This window comes from Amphiura filiformis, chromosome 4, assembly GCF_039555335.1.
Source record: "Amphiura filiformis chromosome 4, Afil_fr2py, whole genome shotgun sequence".
Taxonomy (NCBI): domain Eukaryota; kingdom Metazoa; phylum Echinodermata; class Ophiuroidea; order Amphilepidida; family Amphiuridae; genus Amphiura; species Amphiura filiformis.
Genome location: NC_092631.1, coordinates 18,582,790 through 18,607,503, shown reverse-complemented (window position 1 = coordinate 18,607,503; position 24,714 = coordinate 18,582,790). Strand labels below are relative to the sequence as shown.

Below are 24,714 nucleotides of genomic sequence, written 5' to 3'. Positions count from 1 at the left end.
ATTTTGAACTCTGAATTCACCCAACCTGTGAAATACCATATTTAGAGGTTTGACCAACCATGTATTAAACTGTATTTTGCCCAACTTCAAGAATCTTAACCATTGTTGGGCATTTTTTAACCAACTATTTTCTGCCCATTCATTTTTTATCCAATGTTCTGAGATTTTTTTATATCAGATTTGGAGTATCTATGGACCTAGCCACTTGGCCATGTATCCTAGGGAATCATGGGAGAGGTGCTTGTAACTCCAACGGGGAACTACTGCTCTCATTCAGTGCCGAGAATCAGATGGCTGTATCCAATACCTACTTTCAGATGCCTGACAAATGGTACTACTCATGGCAACATCCTCGCTCAAAGCGCTTCCATCTGCTGGACTATGTTCTCACAAGACAGAGGGATATCTGTGATATCACTTCCATCAGAGTTATGAGAGGTGCAGATTGCTCTACAGATCACTTTCTTGTACGGACAATATGTAAGCTGCATATCAAGCCTATGAGGAGGAAGACAAGAACTCCCCAAGAAGGCAAATGTTAGAAGTCTCATTGATAACCTGGAAACAAGAACTAAATTCCAGGAAGCGCTATCTGCAAAACTGGATGCTCTGAGACTGCCAAATGAAGCGACAATCAATGAACAATGGCAGTCTCTTAGGAAGGCAACCCACGAGGTTATGGGAGAACAGCTAAACCCACCACTCCGTCGCAATGCAGATTGGTTTGATGAGAACAATGAACCAATCCAGGCTCTCCTTCATGAAAGGACAGTTGCCAGGAATGAGATGCTCAGGACAGGGCTCCGCTCTAAAAGCAGAAAGTTTAAGGAGTGCAAAAGTAATGTTCAAAGATCTTTACGTCAGATGAGGGATGAATGGTGGAATAAGAAAGCAGAAGCCGTGCAAGAGCTGGCAGAGAGTGGTAACTCTCAAGCTTTCTTCACAGCCCTGAAGGAAGTCTACGGACCTAGGCATTCAATTGCCTCTCCTCTTCTCAATAGCTCAGGTACAACTCTTGTAACTGACAAAGGTGACATCAAGATCAGATGGCAGGAACATTTTCAGGATCTCCTTAACCGACCCTCTAGCACTGCAGTGACTGCACCAAATGTCTTGGATAACCTTGTAAAATCATCAAGCACAACTGGAATGGAAAAGCCGCCAACCATGCAAGGAATTGAAGATGCTGTCAAGTCTATGAAGAATGGTAAAGCCCATGGAATGGACGGAATTCCCTCTGAGGTGTACAGGTTCGGCGGGCCTTGCATCATCCAAGCTCTGTGCAGTTTTTTTTCCAAAACTGCTGGGGTACAGCTGAACTGCCCCAAGAATTCAAGGATGCAATGATTGTCACCATTTTTAAGAAGGGTGACCGCACTCAGTGTGGTAACTATCGAGGGATATCCCTACTCTCAACTGCTGGTAAAGTTCTTGCAAAGATTCTCCTAGCCAGATTACAACAAGTTGCGAGTAAAATACTACTTGAAAGCCAATGTGGGTTCAGAGCCAGTCGATCCACAACTGATCCAATCTTCACCCTGCGCCAGACCCAGGAGAAATCAATAGAACAGCAAAGACCACTTTACATGGTCTTCATCGACTTCACCAAAGCATTCGACACCATCGATAGAGAATCACTTTGGAAACTACTGGAGCACTACACACAGAAAAATCGGACCTTCATTATGTAAAAAAATACCAAGTATAATGATGTTGTGTATAATTTCGACAATTTTTTTACACAGGTTATGTAAAATTTCATCAAAATGTTTTACCAGTTGTTATGTAATTTTAAAATGCACCTATTCGAAAGGCAAAACATACATTGGCCAGATATTTTGCCGAGTTTATGTAGTTTTGACCTATTTCAAGTAAGACTATAGCGCCGACCGAAAGCAATCATGGCGGACACAACGTGTATGTGATCGTGTAGCGCATGCCTCCTGAAACATCATTCAAATAGGTAGGTTTCGAAGTCATAAGTTGGAACCAAACTGGAGATTCGTTCGATAAGCTCATGTATGGATATCTTTGAGACATTAAAAATGGCTATTTATGGGTTCATTTACTAGATTTATCAACATTGGAATTGACATTGCAGCGTACCTATTGCCGCGATCATGATAACGTGCTACGACATTCTATACAGTACGATACTGTACGTACTGTATACTGCGCCCGGACACTGCGTGTATACATGGTATAGCAATGTGTGTGTTGAGATAGATAGCGATGTAATACGGTGTAGACGTGATAATGCATTGAAATTACTTTGGTAGGTAGTCCTACAGTACCAAATATGGGAATTAGGCTTGAAGCATTTCAGTGGCTTAGTGTATTATTATAGCATTGTAGGCCTATCGTACATCAAAAATTTACAAATTACATTGAACATTCACTAGATGAACTGATAAAAAGGAAAAAACAAAATAAAATATTTCATGCATGAAATTGTATTGTTGAACGAATCTGACAGTTGACCAAGATCTGTGACTTCAAATCTATCATGAATTATGTTTCAGCATAAAATAAAACAGAAAGAAAGAAAGAAAGAAAGCCCCAATTCTACCTAATAATGAAGTATTTTTTTGCTTAACTGGTATGTTGTTTTTTACAAATTCAAGGCTGTGTGAAAAATACCTATTTGTTATGGGGTTCATATGCTACATAAAATGTTATGTATGTTTTACATAAGTTGTGTAAAAAATACATAACAATTATGTAGTAAAATACCTAATAGCCGAGGTAAAAAATTCTACATAAAAGTTATGTAAATATTTTACTTAATAGCCATAGTATTTTTTTACTTATCTGCTATGTTATTTTTACATAATTCATGGTTATGTAAAAAATACCTATTTGTTTGGGAGTTCATATGCTACCTAATGTTATGTATATTTTTTACATAACCTGTGTAAAAAAATTTATGTGTGTATGGTTGTCCAGACATCTTTGTCAACATCATTCGTGAATTTCATGATGGAATGCAGGCAACTGTTCTAGTTGATGGTGATACAACCGAGTCCTTCCCAGTTTGTCATGGTGTTAAGCAGGGATGTGTGTTGGCACAAACCTTGTTTGGTCTCTACTTGGCAGCTGTTTTGGAAATGTCATCTGACAACCTATCAGATGGTCAGCATGGAGTTTTCCTCCGTTCAAGGACAGATGGCAAACTCTTCAACCTAGCCCGTCTACGTGCCAAGACTCGATGTCAAGAAGTCTGTGTACAAGAGCTTCTATATGCTGATGATACCGCCCTGGTGGCTCAATCCATTGAAGACCTGCAGAACATGTAGGACTGTTTTGTGACTGCATCAGTTGCATTTGGCCTTACAATCAACATCAGTAAAACTGAGGTAATTTACCAACCAGGTCCTGGAACTCAACACCGAGATTCTGATCTCTACATACATGGAGAGCTACATGGCGAACCTGTCAAATCCGTCACCAATTTCACCTACCTGGGGAGTGTGATTTCCATGGACAATTCCGTCGATCTGGAGATCACAAGATGAATTCAGGGTGCCACCAGTGCTTTTGGATCTCTGAAAAAAAGAGTTTGGTCCCAGCGTGGTATAAGACTTGAATGTAAACTGTATCGCGTGTTTGTCATACCTTGTCTCCTGTATTCTACTGAGACTTACACACTCTACCGGAGACATATCAAGAAGTTAACTTCCATTCAACTTCGCCACCTTAGATGTATCATGGGAATAACATGGCAGGACCAAGTCCCTATTGGAGAGGTGCTTCAGAGAGCCAAAATGGAGAGCGTACTAGAAGCCATCCTAGTGAAAAGCCAGCTGCGCTGGGTCGGCCATGTTGTGAGGATGCCTGATGAAAGACTACCAAAAGCTGTGATGTATGCTGAACTCACAGAAGGAAAGCGAAAACGTGGTGGGCAGAAACTTCGGTATAGAGATGTTGTGAAGGGTCATCTGAAGACAGCTGACATGGATGTTGATACATGGGAGACGAAAGCTAGTGACCGGGTCAGTTGAGGAAGAAGATCCACGATGCTGGGAAAACCGTGGAGCGAAAGGAGAAGTACCTTGAAGGATGGAGAAAGAGACACCCATCAACTTCGACAACTATGCCTTCATCGAACTCGATGGGCAGCCGATGATGATGATGATGATGGACCTAGCTAGAGCTAAATGCTAGGATCCCCCCCTTTGTGTCTTCAATATGCAAAGTTATAATTTGTGTTCATGTCATAGTCTATTATTATTAATGACTTCAAAATACATTGGATTTATATCCATTTTGAAATCATTAAAAGACAATGACATGAACACAAACTATAACTTTGCATATTAAAGAAACAAAATGTTGTTGTTTTTTAAGTCACCATGAATGATTGTAGCTTTTAGCTCTAGCTAGGTCCAGGAATACGCCAAATTCGAAAAAAAAAATTTAAAAAAATAAAAAATTCCGCCCACCCGCACCTCCTCTTTCAAAGCTGTGGAGGACAAACAAACAATCATTTTTTTGGCCTAATCATTGTCATCATGTAAATGTTTACATAACTGATTGGGTTTGGTGACTCTTTAAGATGTGTGATAATAGGTGTAAATGAGATGTTTGTTCATAGTCAGGGTTGCCAACCAACAATTTGGTAGCCCAATTAGTTCTGAATATGCACTAATTGGGAGAATTTGAGACACTGCTTGCTCATGGCTCGTGCAGAGAAGTAAGGGCCTATAGACAGCACGAGCCCAATTGGTGCTTTATCTATTGACTTGCCGAATGTACTGAAAAGCAAACATTGAAGCAACAAAATTCAACATCTCTTTTACAAAATGCAACAGCATCGCCAGATCAAGGAGTTTGTACAGGGTTTGTAATATGATCAGCACGACAAACAGTCTGCAAATTCTCTGAAATTTTCATAAGGGGCGGTGCAATAATTATGAGCCCTGGGGGAGGGTAAAATTGTGGGTGGGCAAGAAATTTTTGGCGAGTCAAAAGGGGGGCAAGCAATTTTGGCCATCCGAGAGGGGGAAAAGCGATTTTGGCGAGCCGTTCGGAAATTTTACGGGGGGTGGCACAGCCCCTAACAAAATGCTCCAAAAATCACACTTCCGGTCCGAATTTTTCTAGCTGAACAATCATGAACGATCATGCAAAGATCGCCCCCTCAAAGTACCAGCTCCATTACTCAAACGATGTAGCAAGAGAAAGTAAAAAACATAGCAAATCTAGACCATGACAATAGTCTCATTTGCGTTGCAAATGAGCTAAAAATAGGGGTTTTATACCTTTTTGATCGCCCACAAATCAGCCCCTCCCCCACCCCAAAATAAATCCTGGTTACGGACCTGGAGAAGATATATGTATTACATGTACTATCAGGAATAGTTAATAGTCATAATCATCACTTACGTCTGATAATCAAATAAAGATTTGCGTTGATAGACGAGGAGACGTCCGGAGAACTATCAGAATTGAGATCTTCCCTTGGCATGCTAGTCGTTTTTGATGGTCTTCATTACGAGCTGTGTAACGAATCTTTGACGTCACCTTGGCTGCGTAAGAGTTATCGAAGGAAGGACCATTCACATATTCAGAGCGATACTTCTCGAAATTTTGTTCGACTGGAAAGATTTCATGATCAACCGCGTAAAGCGGATGCTTCCCAAGATCGCTACGTTCCCTTGCCAGAGTCCACTCCACTCCGACGGCGTTTAAAGGCCCATATCTTACTGGCCTATAGGACTGGCAAATGATGTCTACTATAGCACCTTCTTGTAGTATCAGTCGCTGATGAATATAGCCACCGTCACTGTAACTCTTTGTTTGACCGTCGTTAAGAAAGAATTCACGGAAAGTAGCCGCATGACTGGCACACGCACTTCCTGCAATGATATAAACAATTGTAGCATATTATTATAGGACTAGGTTACCCGCCCGGTTACCCGTATTTGGCGGTTCTCGGCTGGGAGGGATTACATGGCTGATGGTGACTGTACCCACCAACTTTAATACCCATCTGACAATTTTTACTCATTTGACCTCATAGGCCTATGACCCCTGGTGACCCCTTAATGACCTTCCGAAAATTTGGCTCGAAATATGGTGACCGTACTCACCAAGATTCATGCCCATCCGACAGTTTTTACTAAATTGACCTCAGATGACCCTGGTGGCCCCAAAATGACCTTCCAAAAATTTAATTTGGCTCTAAATGTTGACTGTACCCACCAAGTTTACTGCCCATACGACAGTATTTACTAATTTGACCTCAGCTGACCCTTGGATGACCCCGAAATGACCTTCCAAAAATTTGGCTCTAAATGTTGACTGTACCCACCAAGTTTCATGCCCATATACGGCAGCTTTTAGTAATTTTACCTCAGATGACCCCTGGGTGCACCGGATGACCCCAAAATGACCTTCCAAAAATTTGACACCAAATGTTGACTGTACCCACCAAGTTTCATGCCCATACGACAGTTTTAAGTTATTTGACCTCAGATGACCCCTGGATGACCCCAAAATGACCTTCAAAAATGTGGCTCTAAATGTTTACTGTACCCACCAAGTTTCATGCCCATATGACAGTTTTAAGCTATTTGACCTCAAATGACCTCTGTGTGACCCCGGGTGACCCCAAAATAACCTTCAAAAATTTGGCTCTAAATGCTGACTCCACCTACCAAGTTTCATACCAATACGACAGTTTTTGCTAATTTGACCTCAGATGACCCCTAGATGACCTCGGGTGACCTTGACACAGTAACCAATACAAGCTTGTTCTGTATGGGGTCAAGATGCACCCACCCACCAAGTTTGAGGAACGTGCGACCGCCAGTCTCCGAGAAAATAGGCGGACAGACACGAGTCACAGACAGACAGACACCCCGACAGACAGACACAAAGACACACAGACGATGCGTATTATTATCATGATGCACTTATGGTCCATGGCAAGCCTGATTCGACCTTTGTGGCATTAAACCCAGTTAACAGGAAATTAATCCAGTAAATCGATTCAATAAAGCAAATAAGCTCATGCATTCGATCACTAACGGCAACCAGCTTCGGTCAATTACCCCAGCTGCAGCGTGTGTAAACTCTAATTTGCATAGAGGCTGTACGTGAAATTATTGATTGGCTCCAAACAAAGGATTTGAACCGGTGCACGTAATCATGGCGCAGTGCAGTCCATTCAATCAAATGTTGTCATCAACCTATTTGATCGCAGTGCATGTGTGTGAGACGAACTGTCGCGGTTGATTGCAATCAAACAAACGATGTCTTATGTATTACTTTGTTCCGTGATGAAAATCGTGATGTTTTATTTAATCACTCTCGAAAAATGTATTTCTTTTGTAGGCCTATTACTTTGTTTTGTGATGAAAATCGTGATGTTTTATTTCATCACGCACGCTCTAAACAATAATTATAGTTACATGCATTTCAAGAAAAAAATCTTATTAAAACGGTAGGCCTATGTTGTTTAGAAAAAATGTAGAAAGTGATGATGATGATGATGTCGATGATGATGATGATGATGATGATGATGATGATGATGATGATGATGATGATGATGATGTCTCCAAAAGTATCCCTGGTTTTTTTTCTTGCCCTAAATCGTGCGTATCTATTAATAAGGCACTTCAATAATCAGTCCCGTGACGGCCTCCACTAACTAGCTACTAACTTGGGTTATGGGCCCTGATTTTCATGTTCACTGTCACTTACTCATCAGCGAAGTACGACCCTTTGTCAATTACCTACAGTACCAAATTTCGGCATACGGTACTATTTAAAAAACTCATCATGATGATCGAACAGAGAGTACTTTAAATGTAGCTTGTACCGTTTTCGTGTGGCATTCTTCAGAAGTGAGCGGTCCGTTAACCAAAATTTTCGGTCAAATCTCCATTCAATTAACACGGGATTTGGCTAGCTATACCTTGCCCTCACTCACTGTTTTACCAAAGTACGAATATTTCTGAACATCTAACCTAGCTGTAATTTTAGGTCATGTTAGAGAAATATATTTGCTAGAAGTTTTGAGAGTACTTTTAATATTGGCCGGTTATTTTTCACACATTGACGTTAACTAGGCAAATGCCTATCCTTTTAACGTGGCACGATTTGTAGAGGTCACAGCTCAATGGTGAGAGCACTGTGTATTGTGTATAGGAAAACGGACAGTAACTGCAGTATGTATAGATGAATGGATCGAATGGATTTGTGTAGGGCCTGACAAGAAAAATGTGAGAAAAATGACATGGGGAGGTTCGGATATAGGCCTACAAATAGTGTTATTGGAACGATGTGAGCGCGTAGCGCGCAAAAATATGGCATTTTACACTATTTCCGTCCATTATCAGGATGGAAAGGGCTTTATTGGCACAATGTGCGCGAAAATTGTGTATTTTACACTATTTTGGCAGGCTGAATTATTGGTGGATAAGGGGCTCCTTGCCCCTTAAAAAAGACTCCTTATTACTTTTCTTTTCCTTTGCCCTCCTGATTTTCTTTTTCATTTTTTGTCGAAGGGGCACTTTTTTCTTTCATTTTTTGTCAGGCTGGCTACGCTACTGAACTGTTAACATTTCCTGAGATACCCTACATACAAATTGTGAACCCCATTCGGCAATTCTGTTATTCTTTCCGGACCACAGCATACATTCATATTAGTAAAGCCTAAAAATTCTTTGATTGGTGTAACCCGACCGACCCTAAAAATAGGCCCGATCGTAGACTTTTTCTGCCGAAAGCAGTATGTATTGGAATTGGAACCTAAAACACGACTATTGGGCGGAATAATAGCCGGATTGCCATGACAAATCATTCTGTCAAGTACTCTAATATTAATAGCGCTCAGGTTTGGGCTACGTTTTCCATGTTGCCACGAAGTTCTTACGGTACAAAATGCTGAATGTGTCTGCATGTCGGGCTAATGAATTATGCATTAGAAAAGAAAATGGCAGGGACGGTCATAAATTCTTTATACGGTGTTGTTGTAAAATGTTTGCCTTGAAGAGTGATTATAAAAACTGTTTGACTTGATTCTGGACTTTGAAAAGAATATAAAGCTTTGAATGTGTAAAGTTTTTATTGTTTCAAAGAAGTTAATCTGAAATAAGGTATCTGTTAAGGATTTTAGGGATATTTAGAGGGCCTGCACCCCCCGTCTTACAAAAATGTCGAATTTTTTTGTGAACGGCACCTAAATAGTTCAGCCTGAGACGAATATTTAGGGGAGACCGGGGCAAAGTGGAACACGGGGCAAAGCGGAATACCCCCATTAACTTTTGTATATGCGGCCCTCAATCGCCAAGCTCATGTAATAAGAACATCACACTCATGCAGTTAACCCTCTATCTTTTTAGCCAAATATACCACAGAGTCGTGCGATATGTCAAACTTTGCCTCTGGTCATAAGGAACAAAAAAGTCAGTGGTCGCATATCTGTAGGATCATTGGTTGATGAGATATAGTCACTTTTTTCTACTTTGTGCATTTAACCCTCTATCTTGTTAACCAAATAAACCACAGAGTTGTGCGATATGTCAAACTTTTCCTCTGGTCATAAGGAACAAAAAAGTCAGTGGTCGCATATCTGTAGGATCATTGGTTGATGAGATATAGTCACTTTTTTGTACTTTGTGCATTTAACCCTCTTTCTTGTTAGCCAAATAAACCACAGAGTCGTGCGATATGTCAAACTTTACCTCTGGTACGTGAAGACGGCCCGATTGGCGCGAGGTTCATATTGGTGCGTATGCACCAAATATGTATCTTGTAAACCTTAAGTTTTGCCTTGCCTTCCTTCGTAATCCTGATTGGGCTGGATAAAAAAAATGTGTTCCACTTTGCCCCGGTCTCCCCTAGGTATATTCGTCTCAGGTATTAATAGAGCTCGATGGGTTAAGCTTACTGATTTTCTTTATTTTATTATCTAGACGTATAGTCCAAGTGATTATACTTTTATCATTTGGTTTTAGACTTAAATATGTGCCAATTACTAGCTACACGTAATTATTTGACTAAAATACCTTAAAACGCTGTTTTTGAAGACTGGCAACACTTTAAATATCAAAATAGAAATTGAATTCATTTAATATTTAATACCTTGATCAAAAACATTCAATTGTGAGATAACATGATGCACAAACATAACAAATATGTTTAGTATTACCTAAATACAGGGGAAAAAACACTATGTCAAATTTAGCCTTTTTCAATAAATGTGTTATTTTCTGGCAACACTCCGCTTTACTAATATAATCCCCAAGCCATTTATATCAATTTTGAATGGGGCATGGTCTGCTTTGTTCACAACCACAATTACAATATTCTCGGAGTCACGGCCAATAGTGTTTAGCACCTCAAAAATAGGTCAAAATTGCCACTTTTTCAAAATGGCAAAACTATAAGTGTTGCTAGGTCAAAAAAGATACAAACGAACACCTCATGAATAATTTTATTTTTTTGTTGGAAAGTAGAAAGATGGTCCATTGTCAGGATATAATCAAATTTCTTCTATCTTCTCGAATATTAGAGCTATGGCCCATTCTTTATTAGGCAAATTTCAGCATTTTCAGCTTGAAATGAGCTAAATCGCCTAAAATACATTCCGGGTCGTTACCATGGCAACGGGTAGCATATGAGCGAGCAAAGTGGATTTTTACAATCTACACACAAAGCCCTTTCGACCAACACGATAAAAATTGTTTGACCTTTGCCAACTATGTATGTCAATTAGGTGGGGTGACACTTAAAAAGTTAAGACGTAGCTTGCGTTACGGCAAGTTAGGGGTTTACACCCATGGTTAATTATGTGCCTATTTTTGCATTTTTCTCAAAATTATAGCACATTGGTGACAAGTAAGATATGTATATTATAGGGCAAGGACTACAACTACTGTACTGAAAATTCAGCAACTCAAAGCAAGTAGTTATTGATTTATTGATCAAATATTGGTTTTCCTCATTTTTGATTATAACTCCACAACTGTTGTCTGTGCTGAAATAAAATTTCCAGTGCAGTAATTGTAGTCCTTGCCCCTATAATATACATATCCTACTTGTCCCCAATACGCTATAATTTTTGAGAAAAATGCAAAAACATGCACAAAATTGAGCAGGGGTGTAGTACCCCCTTAATGAAGACTCAACTCAGACTCTGATAAGGTAACTTTTTTAGCTTACTCTAAATTTGTTCCCCATATAGCCAAATGATGAACTTTGTCGCTGCTCATCCCTTTTTAAGGGATTTTTTTATTCCTATATGCTCAGCTTTATCACTGGGTAAACAATTGTATTGACCTTGCTCACCAATCAGTAAGGGGTGGTGCAATAATTATGTGTACCCCCGGGGTGGTGAATTATAGGGGGGGCAAAGGTTTTTGGTATGCCAAAAGGGGGGCAAGCATTTTTGGCAGGTCAAAAGGGGGGTCAAGCGATTTTGGCAGGTCGAAAGGGGGGCCAAGCAATTTTGGCACAGATATTTTGGGCATTGTTTCTATAATACGCCCTAAAAGGCGTAGGAAAACGTTAGGAACACGTTCAAATATGCAAAATTTCCTGTTCGCTGCGCTCGCATTATATGATAAGACAATTTAAGGTTTTAAATTCGGGTTCTCCAAAATCTTGCATGTGTAAGGGGGGGGGGCAAAGGTCTTTTGGCACGTCGAAAGGGGGGGCAAAGATTTTTTGGCACGGCCAAACGGGGGGGCAAGCGATTTTTGGCAGACCATTTTGAGAATTCACCACCCGGGGGTACACATAATTATTGCACCACCCCTAAAGCCTATTATAATTATGTGATGGCTGGAGCCAATTGTAAACATGTTTAGAAAAAAGGCTAAATATTTCATACACTGTACATTCTCATTGCAAGATTAAAGGGGCTAAATAGTCCTTGTGATGTGGGCCGGATTATATAAAAAGGCATGCAAACGAGGGTATTCGGGATATTAGGAATCATTAACCACAGGGTTGTGGGCTACAATAGCTATTCAATACAAATGGTATGTAAGGGATAAACTGTCCATATGAGATATGGGTTCGAGTGGAATTAGATTTCACTGCGTGAATGTGACACAAAGAGGCCCAATATATTCTCATAAAATAGCCTATTATAGAAAGTAACTAAGGGACCGTTCACACCACTTGTTAGGGTTGGCCTGATGCAAAAAAGGGGGGCTGAAAATATTTGACCCTCCTAAGGGGGTAGGCCGGGTGGGGCCTGAAAAAATGAACACAAATTTTCCTGTGAAAATTGAGTTTATATGCTTTTCTATGGGGTTGACCCATAATTTTCATGTCAAAAAGGGGGGAGAGACCTGAAATTTTTGAGATCTCAAAAAGGTGGGCCGAAAAATTTTGTATCAGCCCCCCCCCCCTCCCCCAACAAGTGTTTGTGAACGGTCCCTAATAAACAAATATATTGTCATATTGGACGAGATCCAGAAGTTCTTTCAAAACGTAAGAGCTGGTCATCACTTACACAGACGCGGATTTTTTTGCAGAGCGGCGCCGACTATTGAAAATTCCCAGGTCCGACCCTGCTTACAGGATGTAAGATCTTATGGGTGGATCGCGATATGTCACAATGAATAGTAACAATAGCTATTCACTAGTAAAAGATGTCCATCTAAAGTCTGCACAAAAAGTAACGCAGCTGTTAGACTTCTCCGTAGTCCACTAGCCCATTTTGCATACTTCGGCTAAATTTAAGCATAAAACGCCGATTTGTATTAATTTGTGTGCAATTGTTAGATTTTCACATCTGATATTTTCAGTCACCGTATACTCCCTCTGTTTGTTAGCTTCCCAAGTGTTACCGGTACTCGGGCTTTCGCAATCAATAAACTGCATGGTATATTCCAAAATCAGAACTGTTCGGTATTGAAGTGAGCCATTATAATTATGCAAGATATGTTGCATTCAATAACTTTTATTGTCACTAAATCATCTAATTATATCAGTTCGGGGGCACTGCTAATTCAAAGACGTCTCTGATATCAAAGACGGGTCAGTGATTTCACATACGGGGTCTGTGATATCACATACGTCGTGCTTTTTTACAGTTTGGGGCTAGATGCAGCATATCGGAAAGAAGGTGACTGTATCGGAATATGCTTTCCTATGTTTAGCAAATATCTGCCTGTGCAAACATCATATCTATCTGTGCAAATTCTGACAAATGGTCCCAGAAAACACTTAGATTGGCAAAATCGAGCCATATCCAACGTTTTGAAGTAACAAAAAATCCCAAGTCATGGGGAGTGAATATTTTGGCAAGGCAAAAAAAGGAGGGAACAATGAATTTTTGGCCAGTCAACGAGGGGGGAGGGGAGAGATTTTTGGCACGCATTGTGGCGGCAACTTTTCAAAAATATATTCAAAAATGACTTGAAAATGGTAGGCCCCTACGGAAACGTTCAGGCCTAACCTCGTGGCCTGACTCTTGCACACGTGCATGGGATGAATTCGGAGAAATATGGACACTTGTATTTTATTGATAGGGGTAGGGTTATGTTATGATTAGGTGGCTCAAAATAGATCAACAAATTACGGTAAACCAGACGCGTGCCCACTGCCCAGGGAGTGGGGCTTTGGGGCCTGCAGCCCCGGGTCTTAAAAAAAATGAGGGAGACAGAGAGAGAAAGAGAGAAGGGAGAGGAAGGGAGAGGGAGGGAGAGGAAGGGGAGTGATAGAGCAGTGGCATAGCCAGTCCCGTTTTTTTGCGGGGTGCTGATTTTGTAAAAAGTGGACCTTCTTCACAAACTTTGGACCTTTTTTTGACTAAAAAAGCATAAAAAACATATTTTTTTGCTCGCTTCTGTCGCATATTCGGATTTTTTTGTTGTCTTTTGCCCCACCGCACGGCCCTACTCTGCGTACGGGCCTGGGCATAGCCAGTGGGCCAGTATAGTGCCCCTACAAAAATTGAAGGGCGGAAAAGGAGGAAAAGAAAAGGTCTACTTTTTCGGTCTGATTTCCCAAAAATTGAAAGAAATAACCCGACAACTGAAAACATATATAAAATAACTGCCAATAATACCGGAACGAAAATGTTACAAAAATCAGGACAAAATATTAGCAAAAACTGGGTTGAAAATTTTGTTTTGCCACAGCCACCCAGGCTCATTTCAATATCCGGGGATTTTTAGGCAAACGAAAGGGGGAAAAGTGGAAAGAAAACAAGGAAGAAAACAAGAAGAAACGAGGAAGAGGCCTACGTTCTGAGTCATTGCGCATCATAATTATGTTCATGCTTGAAATTTGTGACGGGAAGTCGCATCCACTGGAAATCCATTCTAAAATACATATATATCATGACATAAGTTAATAATAGGGGCCTAATGCAAAATGATGCACCAAGTGGCTTTTAGTTTGAGGATAATATTCCCCTCACAAGTCGGGTCCGTTGAAATCTGTTATGCCCAAAATAATACGAATAATTAGTGTAAACTTTTACACCAAATGACTTTATTGTGCCTTCTGAGGGAGCACATCCCCCTCAGGCACCCTTCTCCGTCAAAAAAGAAAAGGCTAACTTGCATTTATCCATATAGGCCTAATTGAGCAGGTTCATACCCATGCAGAAGTCAGGTCCGCAGGAAATTTGTTAGGAATTATAGGCCTATCTTTCATAGATATAATGACTATAGGCCTATTATAGCACATCCCCCTCAAGCAAAACAGAAAAGCCTAAACTTAGGCTGAATTGAAGGAATTATTGAGCACGAGTGTTAAATATAGGCGGAGACTGGGGTAATTGTCGCCCCGGGGTAATTGTGGCCCCTTTGTCTTTATCAGGGTGTCTTTATACTAAGCATTGGTCTAGGTGACTTAACTTTGTATTGTATGAAAGAGTGGTCTTTATGTTACTGTTTGGTGAAAAAATATTCAAATAGCATTAACATTTTTATGAGGGGGGTCTAATTAGCGGAGCGACATCGCAATGGCTCTAAAAAAGTGGCAAGTCCACTTTTTATTCATAGGGTGGTACTTATTGGTTGTATCACTGACTATTTTGTATGTGTTTGACATGAAAGGTAATCATAACAGTTCCCATTGATATAACAATTTTATGTAATACCCGGCTTGGGATAAATGTGGCCCCTGTTCATGTCTTAAGCAAATTACTTGCATCTGATCCCCTAAAAAGCTATTTTGGTCATTAAGGTTATACATGATTTTGAACTCTTGTGTAGGCAAATTGGCTGCACGTAGCCACCTAAAATATTTTGTTTTTCAAAAAATAAACATGGCAGGCCTAAAAATCATACTTCATCTTAAAGTTGACACTCTAATGATTATTATTGTAATACTTTTAACGTCATAGCTCATACACAAATGTACTTTGTAAGTGTTTCAATTTGTGTTCAATTTCATGAGCATGAGGTTTTTTGGGAAAGAGGCCAGGAAAATATGGGGAGAGGGTCCGATTTCATTGCGATTTCGCATATGTGTTACAAACAAACCAATGAAATAATGTACCTATTTATTCTTTCGATAGGTCCTCCTGATTTAAAACAGTAAGCTTACATGTTCACAGAATGTCAATGAAAATGATGGGGTAAATGTCGTCTTTTTTGCAACAACAATATTAATTTAGTGTGCCAATATATTGACACAATTATTCCCTACATTATTTCTTTGAAGTATCAGCTAACACATGCATATCAAAATTTTATGAATCAGCTACGGGAAACATTAAAATAATTTATTTCATCTCAGCATATCAGGCCAAATGGTCCAAAATGGAGTTCTGAGATATCCACACATTTAGTTTCAAGTACTCACATTTTCTGCTATTTCACAGTATCAATTCACAATCCCATAATATTCCAGGTGCAGTGCTCCTGTATTACTACTGATAATCCTTACTGCATGGGAAGTATCAATTGATTTTCACAAAACTTGCAGAAATTGACAAATTTCTGCCAAAACTTCCACACTATCTATTATCATGTTCAAACCATGTGCTAACTTGTTTACAATGCTAGTTAGTGTTGCCAGGGCCAAGGTGATAGTACTTATTTTATTGATTTTGTCTAGTATAGTGCTGGTTGAATACTCATGCTCCACTGTGCATATGCTTCAGTGATTTTAGCAATCAAATGAAAATGATAGGGTTGCCAGTTCATGCACTGGAATAATAATCACTATAAGGGGCACATCACTAAATAAATGTCCCATTGAAATACATGTGAAAATACAATAAAGTAACTAGGTGCATAATAATTATGAGTCCTGGGGGAGGGGGGAGCAGTTTTTGGCAAACATTTACAGTGCATCTTTATAAGGCTTAGGAAACACTACAGAAACATTCAAATCTGCATCATAATATCTAGGCCATTTAAAGTTTCCACATTGGCAAAGTTAGGCTGGCTGAGAGCAGGGCCAGGGGAGGATGACAGGAAATGTTGGCATACCTTTTAAAATCTAACCCACGGGCCCCCAGGTATATTTGGGATGCCCCCTTCCAAAGAAAATGATAGCCCCTCACACCTTCTCTTTCTTCCATGAGTTACACCAAATGCGGAAGGATTTAGTGTAGTGTCCCCTTAAAACAAGAACTGTCTTTAAAAAAGAATTAGTGCTGTGGGATATCTAGAGCAAATATTGATACACAAAAATAATTTAAAAAATACTTTGTTGATACAATTTTTTCAATCTACATCTCTGAGATGTTTAATATATACATATACTTCATAAATAAAAATTAAAAAACAAAAGACAAGTTGAGTGGAATTTTCACCCTCCGTAACCTTAATCTGTTATATGTTAATCAAATTAGCCATTTGGGGTCATTATTGAAACAAAAAGACATATTTGTGACACGATCAAGGGGAATGAGTCGGATGTCGCTAATATTGATTTTGAGATAATGGCAAAGAAAGTGTTAAAATTCTTTTGTTTTATATTGTTTTAAGCGATTGATAAATTGATGTTCTTCACAAAGAAAAGTCGTATCAACATGGGGTTTTCAGTTTCTGAAAGCTCTAAATGTCATCTTTAAAAACATGTATAAAACTCATTTATGACCAGGGCCGACATGTGACTCATTCCACTTGATCATGTCACATTTAGTTTGTTTTCAAGTCAAAACAAGGAAGTATAATGAACAGTCAGATCCGGCCGCAGTTTCGGCATGCAAAAATTAGCATAATAACAAGTATTTTACAAAATGCCTTAAAATGCCTTTTTCTGGTAAATAACCAGTCCAAATGGCCTAGAATTATCGCAATGACTGTAAAACATGTTATTAATAGTTATCAGGAAGAACTGGATTCACAATACTCTTTAAATTCTTTATTTTGTTCAGGGGCCACAATTACCGCGCTTGGAGTAATTGTGGCCCCTAAAACATGTTAATTATTATGCTAATTGCAATATATTTTCCAATTATATTTATCACATCTTATAGGTACCCATTGCCTCTATCCACTCATGCAGAAATTTTACTTCTCCAGTTCATACTTAAAGAATTACATGGTAAAAATGCAAAAGGGGGCCACAATTACCCCAGTTTCCCCTAAGCCTGAAACTAAAATTCGCGGCTCAGTTGGAAATCTGTAAAAAAATATATATGCTCCGAAAATAACCAATAAACAGTTTTGATGTGTCCGGAGAATTGAAAGTCTGCAAAATGTCGTCGAGGGAGCAAAGTTATTCTGCAGCATTTAAGCTCAATTATGAAAAAGAGCAACATTTTGTTAGCATTCTCCGATTTCTCACGTTCACTAGAAAGAGTGTATCCCGAGCCCGCGATTTAATTCATAAATTGGATAGTAAAATTAGCAGGAGCTAGCAGGCACTTGGGCTTGCTACAACCCTGTGATCATGCTGATTAGGCCTACTCGCAAAATTATTCCCGTTGCGCCAGTTCACGTTCACAATATCGTTTGCGGCTGGGTTTTGAGACTAGGGAGTATGTGATTTATGAGACGTCTTTGAATTATGATACTGTCAGGTGACTCGGCACTGAAGAGTCTTTGATATCAGAGACGTCTTTGAATTAGCAGTGCCCCCGAACTGATATAAACTCTTTCTGACCATTTTACTATTGAACACTTTAATGAACATCAGCATGATCAGTACAATTTTGAGTTAACGGAATCCGCGGAATGCGTTCATCATGATTAATAATAACATATTTTTATCAAAATTCGACTATGGCATAGTCTACGCACCAGTCGCACCTGTTAATACGTCTATAGCTTAAGAACTAATGTTTTCACGATATTTCAACATAGAGATACGCACATTTTGATACTTGGCGATATTATTTAACAATCCGCGATGCATGGGTGAAAATTTGCGAACATGGCAAAAATGCAAATTAATAGCCGTTATAAATATTTTGAGCATAGGACTTACTTATATACTGACTTAAAAATTGTACATTTTATGTTTCACATTCACACATTTTTTAGCAGTTGACTAGGAAGAAGTACTAAGAGCGGATAAGAGGGAGAAGAGGGATGTGAGCCAAAGGGACCAGCGGAAAGAACGGGAGGATAGGAGACAACACGGGGGGGGGGGGGTCAACAAAGAAGAAGTTAATTAAAAGGAATTAAATGAAACGACTGATGAATCGGTAATAAATTAGGGAGTTGGAACATTTGTTCGCAATAAAAACTCGGAGGTGGTGATACATTTGTAATATTGAATTTATTTACGAACCGCGAAAGCCGGGTGACTGCCCGGGGTGACTGCTACAGTCAATACAAATACATGTAGCTGCAACTTTTAAATTCGGGTATTTTTCTTTCAAAACACTGCTGTAAATTGGATGGATTGAGCAAAATACACAAAGATATTGGTCAAAGCTGTGAGTTTTAAAAGATATCGTGCGAGGCGATAGCCGAGCACGATATCTTTTAAACTCACAGCGAGACCAATATCTATGTGTATCGTGCGAAAGGATCCATTCGATTTTTTAACATTAGGGCCCCCCCCCCTATTATGCTTTGAGAATCTGATTTTTGGTCGAAAATGTGATTTTTGATCAACATGTGATTTTTGGTCAAAATGTGATTTTTGGTCAAAAATGTGATTTTTGGTCCAAAATGTGATTTTTGGTCAAAAATGTGATTTTTGTGTTCAAAAAATGTGATTTTTGGTCACAAATAGGGCCTATGAATTTTGTCAAAAATTTTGTAACCGTTTAAAGTGGGTCGCTAAACTGTGTTATGATATCTACACGCTACGTGTACGGTGATCGTGGACTGTAAGCTGATGCAGAGATCTCCGGTATCGGGTGAAATTGGTCGCCACTTTCAGCGGGTGCCAGATATCCAGAATAATTGTTTTTTAAAAATGTGTATAAAGTATAGGATGGACGATTCTCAAAGCATGATAATGAACATTATTATGTTTTGATGGATCCAAGTGTGTAAAAATATTGGTTTACGCCCAAATTTATTGGTCTCGCTATGAGTTTTATAATATTTTTAAAACTCATAGCTCGACCAATAAATATGGGCTCAATCGATCCAATTTTATATCAAAATTTGACAAATTGGGTATAAAACTGCGAGTAAATAAATCGTCCTTTTTATTTTGAAATATTGTGAAAACAATTATTAGTTCTGAAGCTATAGGCGTATTTATAACAGCTGCATTACTTTTTGTGCAGACTTTATTGTGTTAAAAAGGTTACAAAATTTTAGCACACATTCCTGAATACAGCCACAGAACAGAGTAGTAAACCATAACATGACAAAAGACCTATCAAAACTCGAAGTATCAGAAGGATGGTCCACAATAGAGTGAATAGGGGATTAGAAAGCTGTGCTTCTATTGTCCACTTTGCCAACAGAAGCTGTGTTCACACATGCACTTATTACCGGTAATATTTATCTAGGCTTATGTCCGATCGAATTAAATATTTCCCCTAATCCCTTAGTGCGTCCACATTTGTCGGCAATAGCGCTATACGCTGGCGAAGTTACGTAATAATCGGATTAACTACCATAGCATTAGGTGAATCATGCTGATTAGTTGCACCTGTAAGATTAGTATCTTTGAAAAGACCGGTATTGTATTCAATATATGATTGCAGACATACAGGTGATGAGTGCAACCTGCTTGTAGTACAGCGCGAAATGTTCAAAATTGTTTTCACCTATTGCTATGGTAATTAATCCGATAAATGACGTAACTTCGCAAGCGTATGCCCGACGTATTATGTCCGTTAAAGCCTATTACCGGTCATAAATCCCTTCTTTCTACATGAGCATCATCAGAAAATTTAACCCGATTTTAAATGTTTTCACTGAAAATTCACTTTCAATAAACGCCCTCTTTAGAACAAATTACAGACAATGCGGTAGGTATGTCATGTAAGAAAAATGCAAATTCAAAAGTTCCAAAATTAAGACCAATTTTGTATTTATGTAGGTTCTATTATTATTATTATTATTATTATTATTATTATTGTTATTATTATTATTATTATTATTATTATTATTATTATTATTATTATTATTATTATTTTAGTTTGACAAAGTAGTCCCATTTTACAGTAGACTTAGCTCTATATCGCATTTTATACATGTAGGCCCTACTATGGTGGACATCTTTGAAAAAATGAAAAAATAAAAAAAATTACACTGACTCTCATCATCATGCTATTTTTTTCTTGGGGGGTCCCAAATTTACAAAAAGTCGGCTTCAATAAAATTGCGACCTCCCCTATTTCGGCAGCAAATATTTTATGACCCCCCCACCGTTTACACCCCCCAAACAAAAACAACAAGCATCAGTCTTTTTGAATAAAATAAACACACTATCTGTAGTCATGCTGTGTTGTGACTCCCTACATTTTGGTCATCAAAAATATTTTATGACACCCCCTATTTTTCTTTCCGTATATATTTGGGACCCCCTAATCATCTTATAAAATGCAATTGCATGCCTTTCTGTTATCATGCTTATGGCTTAATAAATTTCATCTCAATCTACATCCAGGGCCATACTGCCCCCCCCACCGAACCCTCTGGGGGTTAACTTTGGCTACCCCCCCCCCCCGAAACTCGTGTAGGTTATCCCAATAAGGATGGTCAATTGCTCCTGCGCCTGAATTTTTCACCCGATCATGGAGGGTGCGATGGAGAGTTTTCAGTGCCTTTATCACTACAGGTATCTGCTCCCCGACCGTATCGGGAGCCCCCGCCCTTGTCATGTAATAGCGTGGCTATCTCCTCCCCAAGCTTTTTTATCCCAGAACTACTTTCCGTGTCTCTCCAAATTTTGAGTATAGCCAATGTTTCCTTGTCATTCCAATTGACCCCTCTATGGAAACGGGAAATCACAAGCAGCAAAAAAAAAAAAAAAAGAAGCTAAAAGGGAAATGTAAGAAAGAACAGATTTTAATGTTCATTTTCAATGATTCTACCTGTATAGTAATTCTTCCTGTTATAGTGAACGCTCCCATTTACTCATCTAACGGTGATGTCCGAAAAAAATAATCGCATCCCCAGGCCTTGCCGTTTGAGGCGAGCGATCGCTCTCGCTCGCCGCCGCTCGCCCAAACTCGATTTTTAGTGAGCGATTTTCCACTCGCCATAGACACTAAATATCACTCGCTGCGAATCTCCCAAAATCAGCCACTGAATCAGCCATTTCAGTATTTAATCGATGCTGTACTCCTCCAAGCGTAGAAAGTGAAAAATGTTAGCGCGCTTCGCGCGCATTTCAACATAAATGTACATAAATACCGTGTCAAGACAGAAACTCTACTTGATTATTTCCTAAATAAGTGATATTTGTGAAAATTCGACCACTCGCCTACAATCATGCTAGCGAGTGATTAACCACTCGCCTTTAAAATCTAAACGGCAAGGCCTGCATCCCGCTAGTTTATATTAATATTTGCAGCTGCAGCCATAAATTACTCTGCTTAAAATTTTCCGCGAGTGATATAGGCCTACTCACAATTATATCCGACAGCCCAATAGTGCTGCGTGTCCACACGTAAGTACTATTACCGGACGTAACGTTTCGATCGGTCTTAACAGCTCTTAACTCTGGTCATCTTCAGCCTTAAATTGTCGGATTTAAAGCACATTACGTCGGATATAGCAATTTTTTATATATCCGACGCTCATTCACACTGCCACTTATATCCGATACTATTACCGACGTAATTTAAGTCCGGTAATAGTCCGACTGTGTGAACACGACGAGTCGGCAATAGCTCTATGTCCGACGTGTTTATATCCGAGCTATTACCGGTCATAACTAACCGGAAATGGTCAGCAGAGCTAATGTCTCCTTCTCTTGCCAGTTCATTCCTCTATTGCCTTTGATATTCGCACCTGCATCCATGATGATTTTGTTTTATCTCTCACTGGTCACACTATTTATAATCTGCTTCAAATCAGTTGCGCGAGTGATTTAATTTAACCCGGAAGTGTTCTTCACGCTGAATCACGCAGAAAGGTGAAACCGAAAAGCGCTGTTCAGTGTTCACACGTAATTACTATTACCGATCGTAACGTTTCGATCGGTCTTAACAGCTCTTAACCCTGGTCATCTTCGGATTTAAATTGTCGGATTTAAACCACATTACGTCGGATATAGTTATATCCGACGCTCATTCACACTGCCACTTATACCCGATACTATTACCGACGTAATTTAAGTCCGGTATTAAGTGGTTTAAGTCCGACTGTGTGAACAAGGCTAGAATTTTGAATAGTTCAGACCCACGATAATGTCAGTAAATGAGTTATTGTTCTGGGACTGAAATGACTTGCCACGCCCCTGGGATTTAGCAATTTAACTTTGATGATGCTTTTAAATAGGTAAATGTACTAAACATAACCAGAGGACTGATTCTTACAGAATAGAACTTCACTCAGAACTTTAGTCACCACCTCCTATTGTTATGCATAGTCGCACTAAAAGTCGATCGATACATTTTGAAATCAGCACAAGTCAGAGATACACCTTTTTGCTATGAAATTTTTTTTTTCGGTCAAATATATATAAAGCAATATTTTTTTCCTTCAGAAATGTCAGTTAAAAACATCGTGCTTGGATATACATTTTTTAAAAATTCCTGGTGTTAAATTTAGGCATGAATTGTCTCTTCTGGTTTTTATAGGCCTTAGCTTCGCCCGTGAGCTTTTTTCGTAATTCATTTTTTAGCGTTTCAAACTAATATAGTTTGCTAAAGAAAGACATATTTCCCACCTCTGTATGTAAGGCACATCGTGTGGGTCTATATAATTATTATAGTTTGGTCAGAATTTCCGTTTTGATTTCACCTTTTTCACTTGTGACTGCCAAAATGTCCAACCTGTACTTCATTTCTAATAACAGAAATAATCGATATTTCTATTGTGGCTTGATTTTAACAAAATTGGTATAGTCGGAATTGAAAAATGGTGCAATCAAAACCGAAATTTTGACAAAACTATTATGTCCTATACTTTTACCGTGTAAATAAAAAATTAAACACCTTGCAGTGTTTAAAAAGTGTTACAGAAACCCTAAACACTTTGGTTTGCAGTGTACGCCCCTCGGGATATTCCTGGGTTCAAAAGGCAAAATGTTTAGATTTTTTACAATACCCCTCCAAACAAACTCAGTTATTATATTAACCAAGACTACGGAATAAAGCACAGGGGCGTAGCAAGAGCATCAGGGGCCCGTGGACAAGGAGCAGTGCGGGCCCTTTTAACCAGGGCGGGATTTACCTTATGGGGACCTGGGCCAGGCCAAAATTGAGAGGCTCCGAACTCACGTGCCGAGGAAGGCATGTGCACTCAAGTCAGTGGCCAAGTTTTGGTTTACGTATAATATAGAGGGAGACTAGTACATATTTTGTTCCGTTGTTACTATGAAATTTACGCGCGCCCCAGCTCAACATGAATTTTACTATATGAATGCGAGAGAAGCGCGGAAAATTTTAAAATTTTGCCCTATTTTGGCCAAAAAAATGCTGTTATTGGGGTTAAAAGAAAGATGCATAGGGCAATTTTGGGTCCCTGGACCAATGGCAAATCCGGTCCTCCATTATCAGCCCTTATTTAATGTTCGCGTTTGTGCTCGGGGCCCCTGAACCCTCGGGGCCCATGGACTTCGTCCACCCTGTCTCCCCGCTTGCTACGCCCCTGATAAAGCACTTACCTATGAGTAACGTGAAAGCTAGAGTCGCTAGGGGGTACGTAAGATAACCCCGTGGAATCAACTAGACTCGCTGAGTCTCATGGATGAGTAAAATGATGATTGTAATATAGGCCGGTGAGTTTTGAGCTGGAGTGCATTGTACCATGATTGTACACTCTTGTAATATAAAAGGCCGGGAGTGCACTCATTAAAAATGGGTAACGGGGATGTGCGGCCACATTGACCTCCTTTTTTCAACTCACTCTCACTCAATGACCCCCTTTTTTGTTTTACTGAACTCCCTCTCACCCAATGACCGCCTTGTTTTTCTGTCACCAATAGACCCCATTTTTTCAAATATTTTGGGGAAATTTCTGATAATCTCTTGCTGACCCTGTTTTCAATTATTTTTCTTCAAAATTGTCAAAATATTTCACTGAATGACCCCTTTTTTTGGTAAGATTTTCCCCAGTCTCACGGAAAGGCCATTTGGGCCTCCTCACTGAAAGTGAAAGACCCCCTTTTTCGGTGTCTACGCTCTCTCCAAAAGACCCCTAGTTTCGACTGAACTACTGTCCCCGCTCCGTGGCACTTCCAAAGACGAGTCCCCAC

The 24,714-nt window shown here is 39.4% G+C and overlaps 1 protein-coding gene across 1 annotated transcript in view; it reads right to left on the bottom strand.

Annotated features, from left to right (window-relative positions):
* Window positions 1-24,185, bottom strand: part of LOC140150640 (uncharacterized) — a 31,009-nt gene extending 6,824 nt beyond the window's left edge. The window contains exons 1-2 of the mRNA XM_072172699.1: window positions 24,124-24,185; window positions 5,386-5,858 (exon numbers count right to left, since the gene is read on the bottom strand). Of these exons, the coding sequence (XP_072028800.1) occupies window positions 5,386-5,467 (82 nt within the window). The 5' untranslated portion in view covers window positions 5,468-5,858; window positions 24,124-24,185. The remainder of the gene's footprint in view (window positions 1-5,385; window positions 5,859-24,123) is intronic.
* Between the last annotated feature and the right edge of the window lie 529 nt (window positions 24,186-24,714).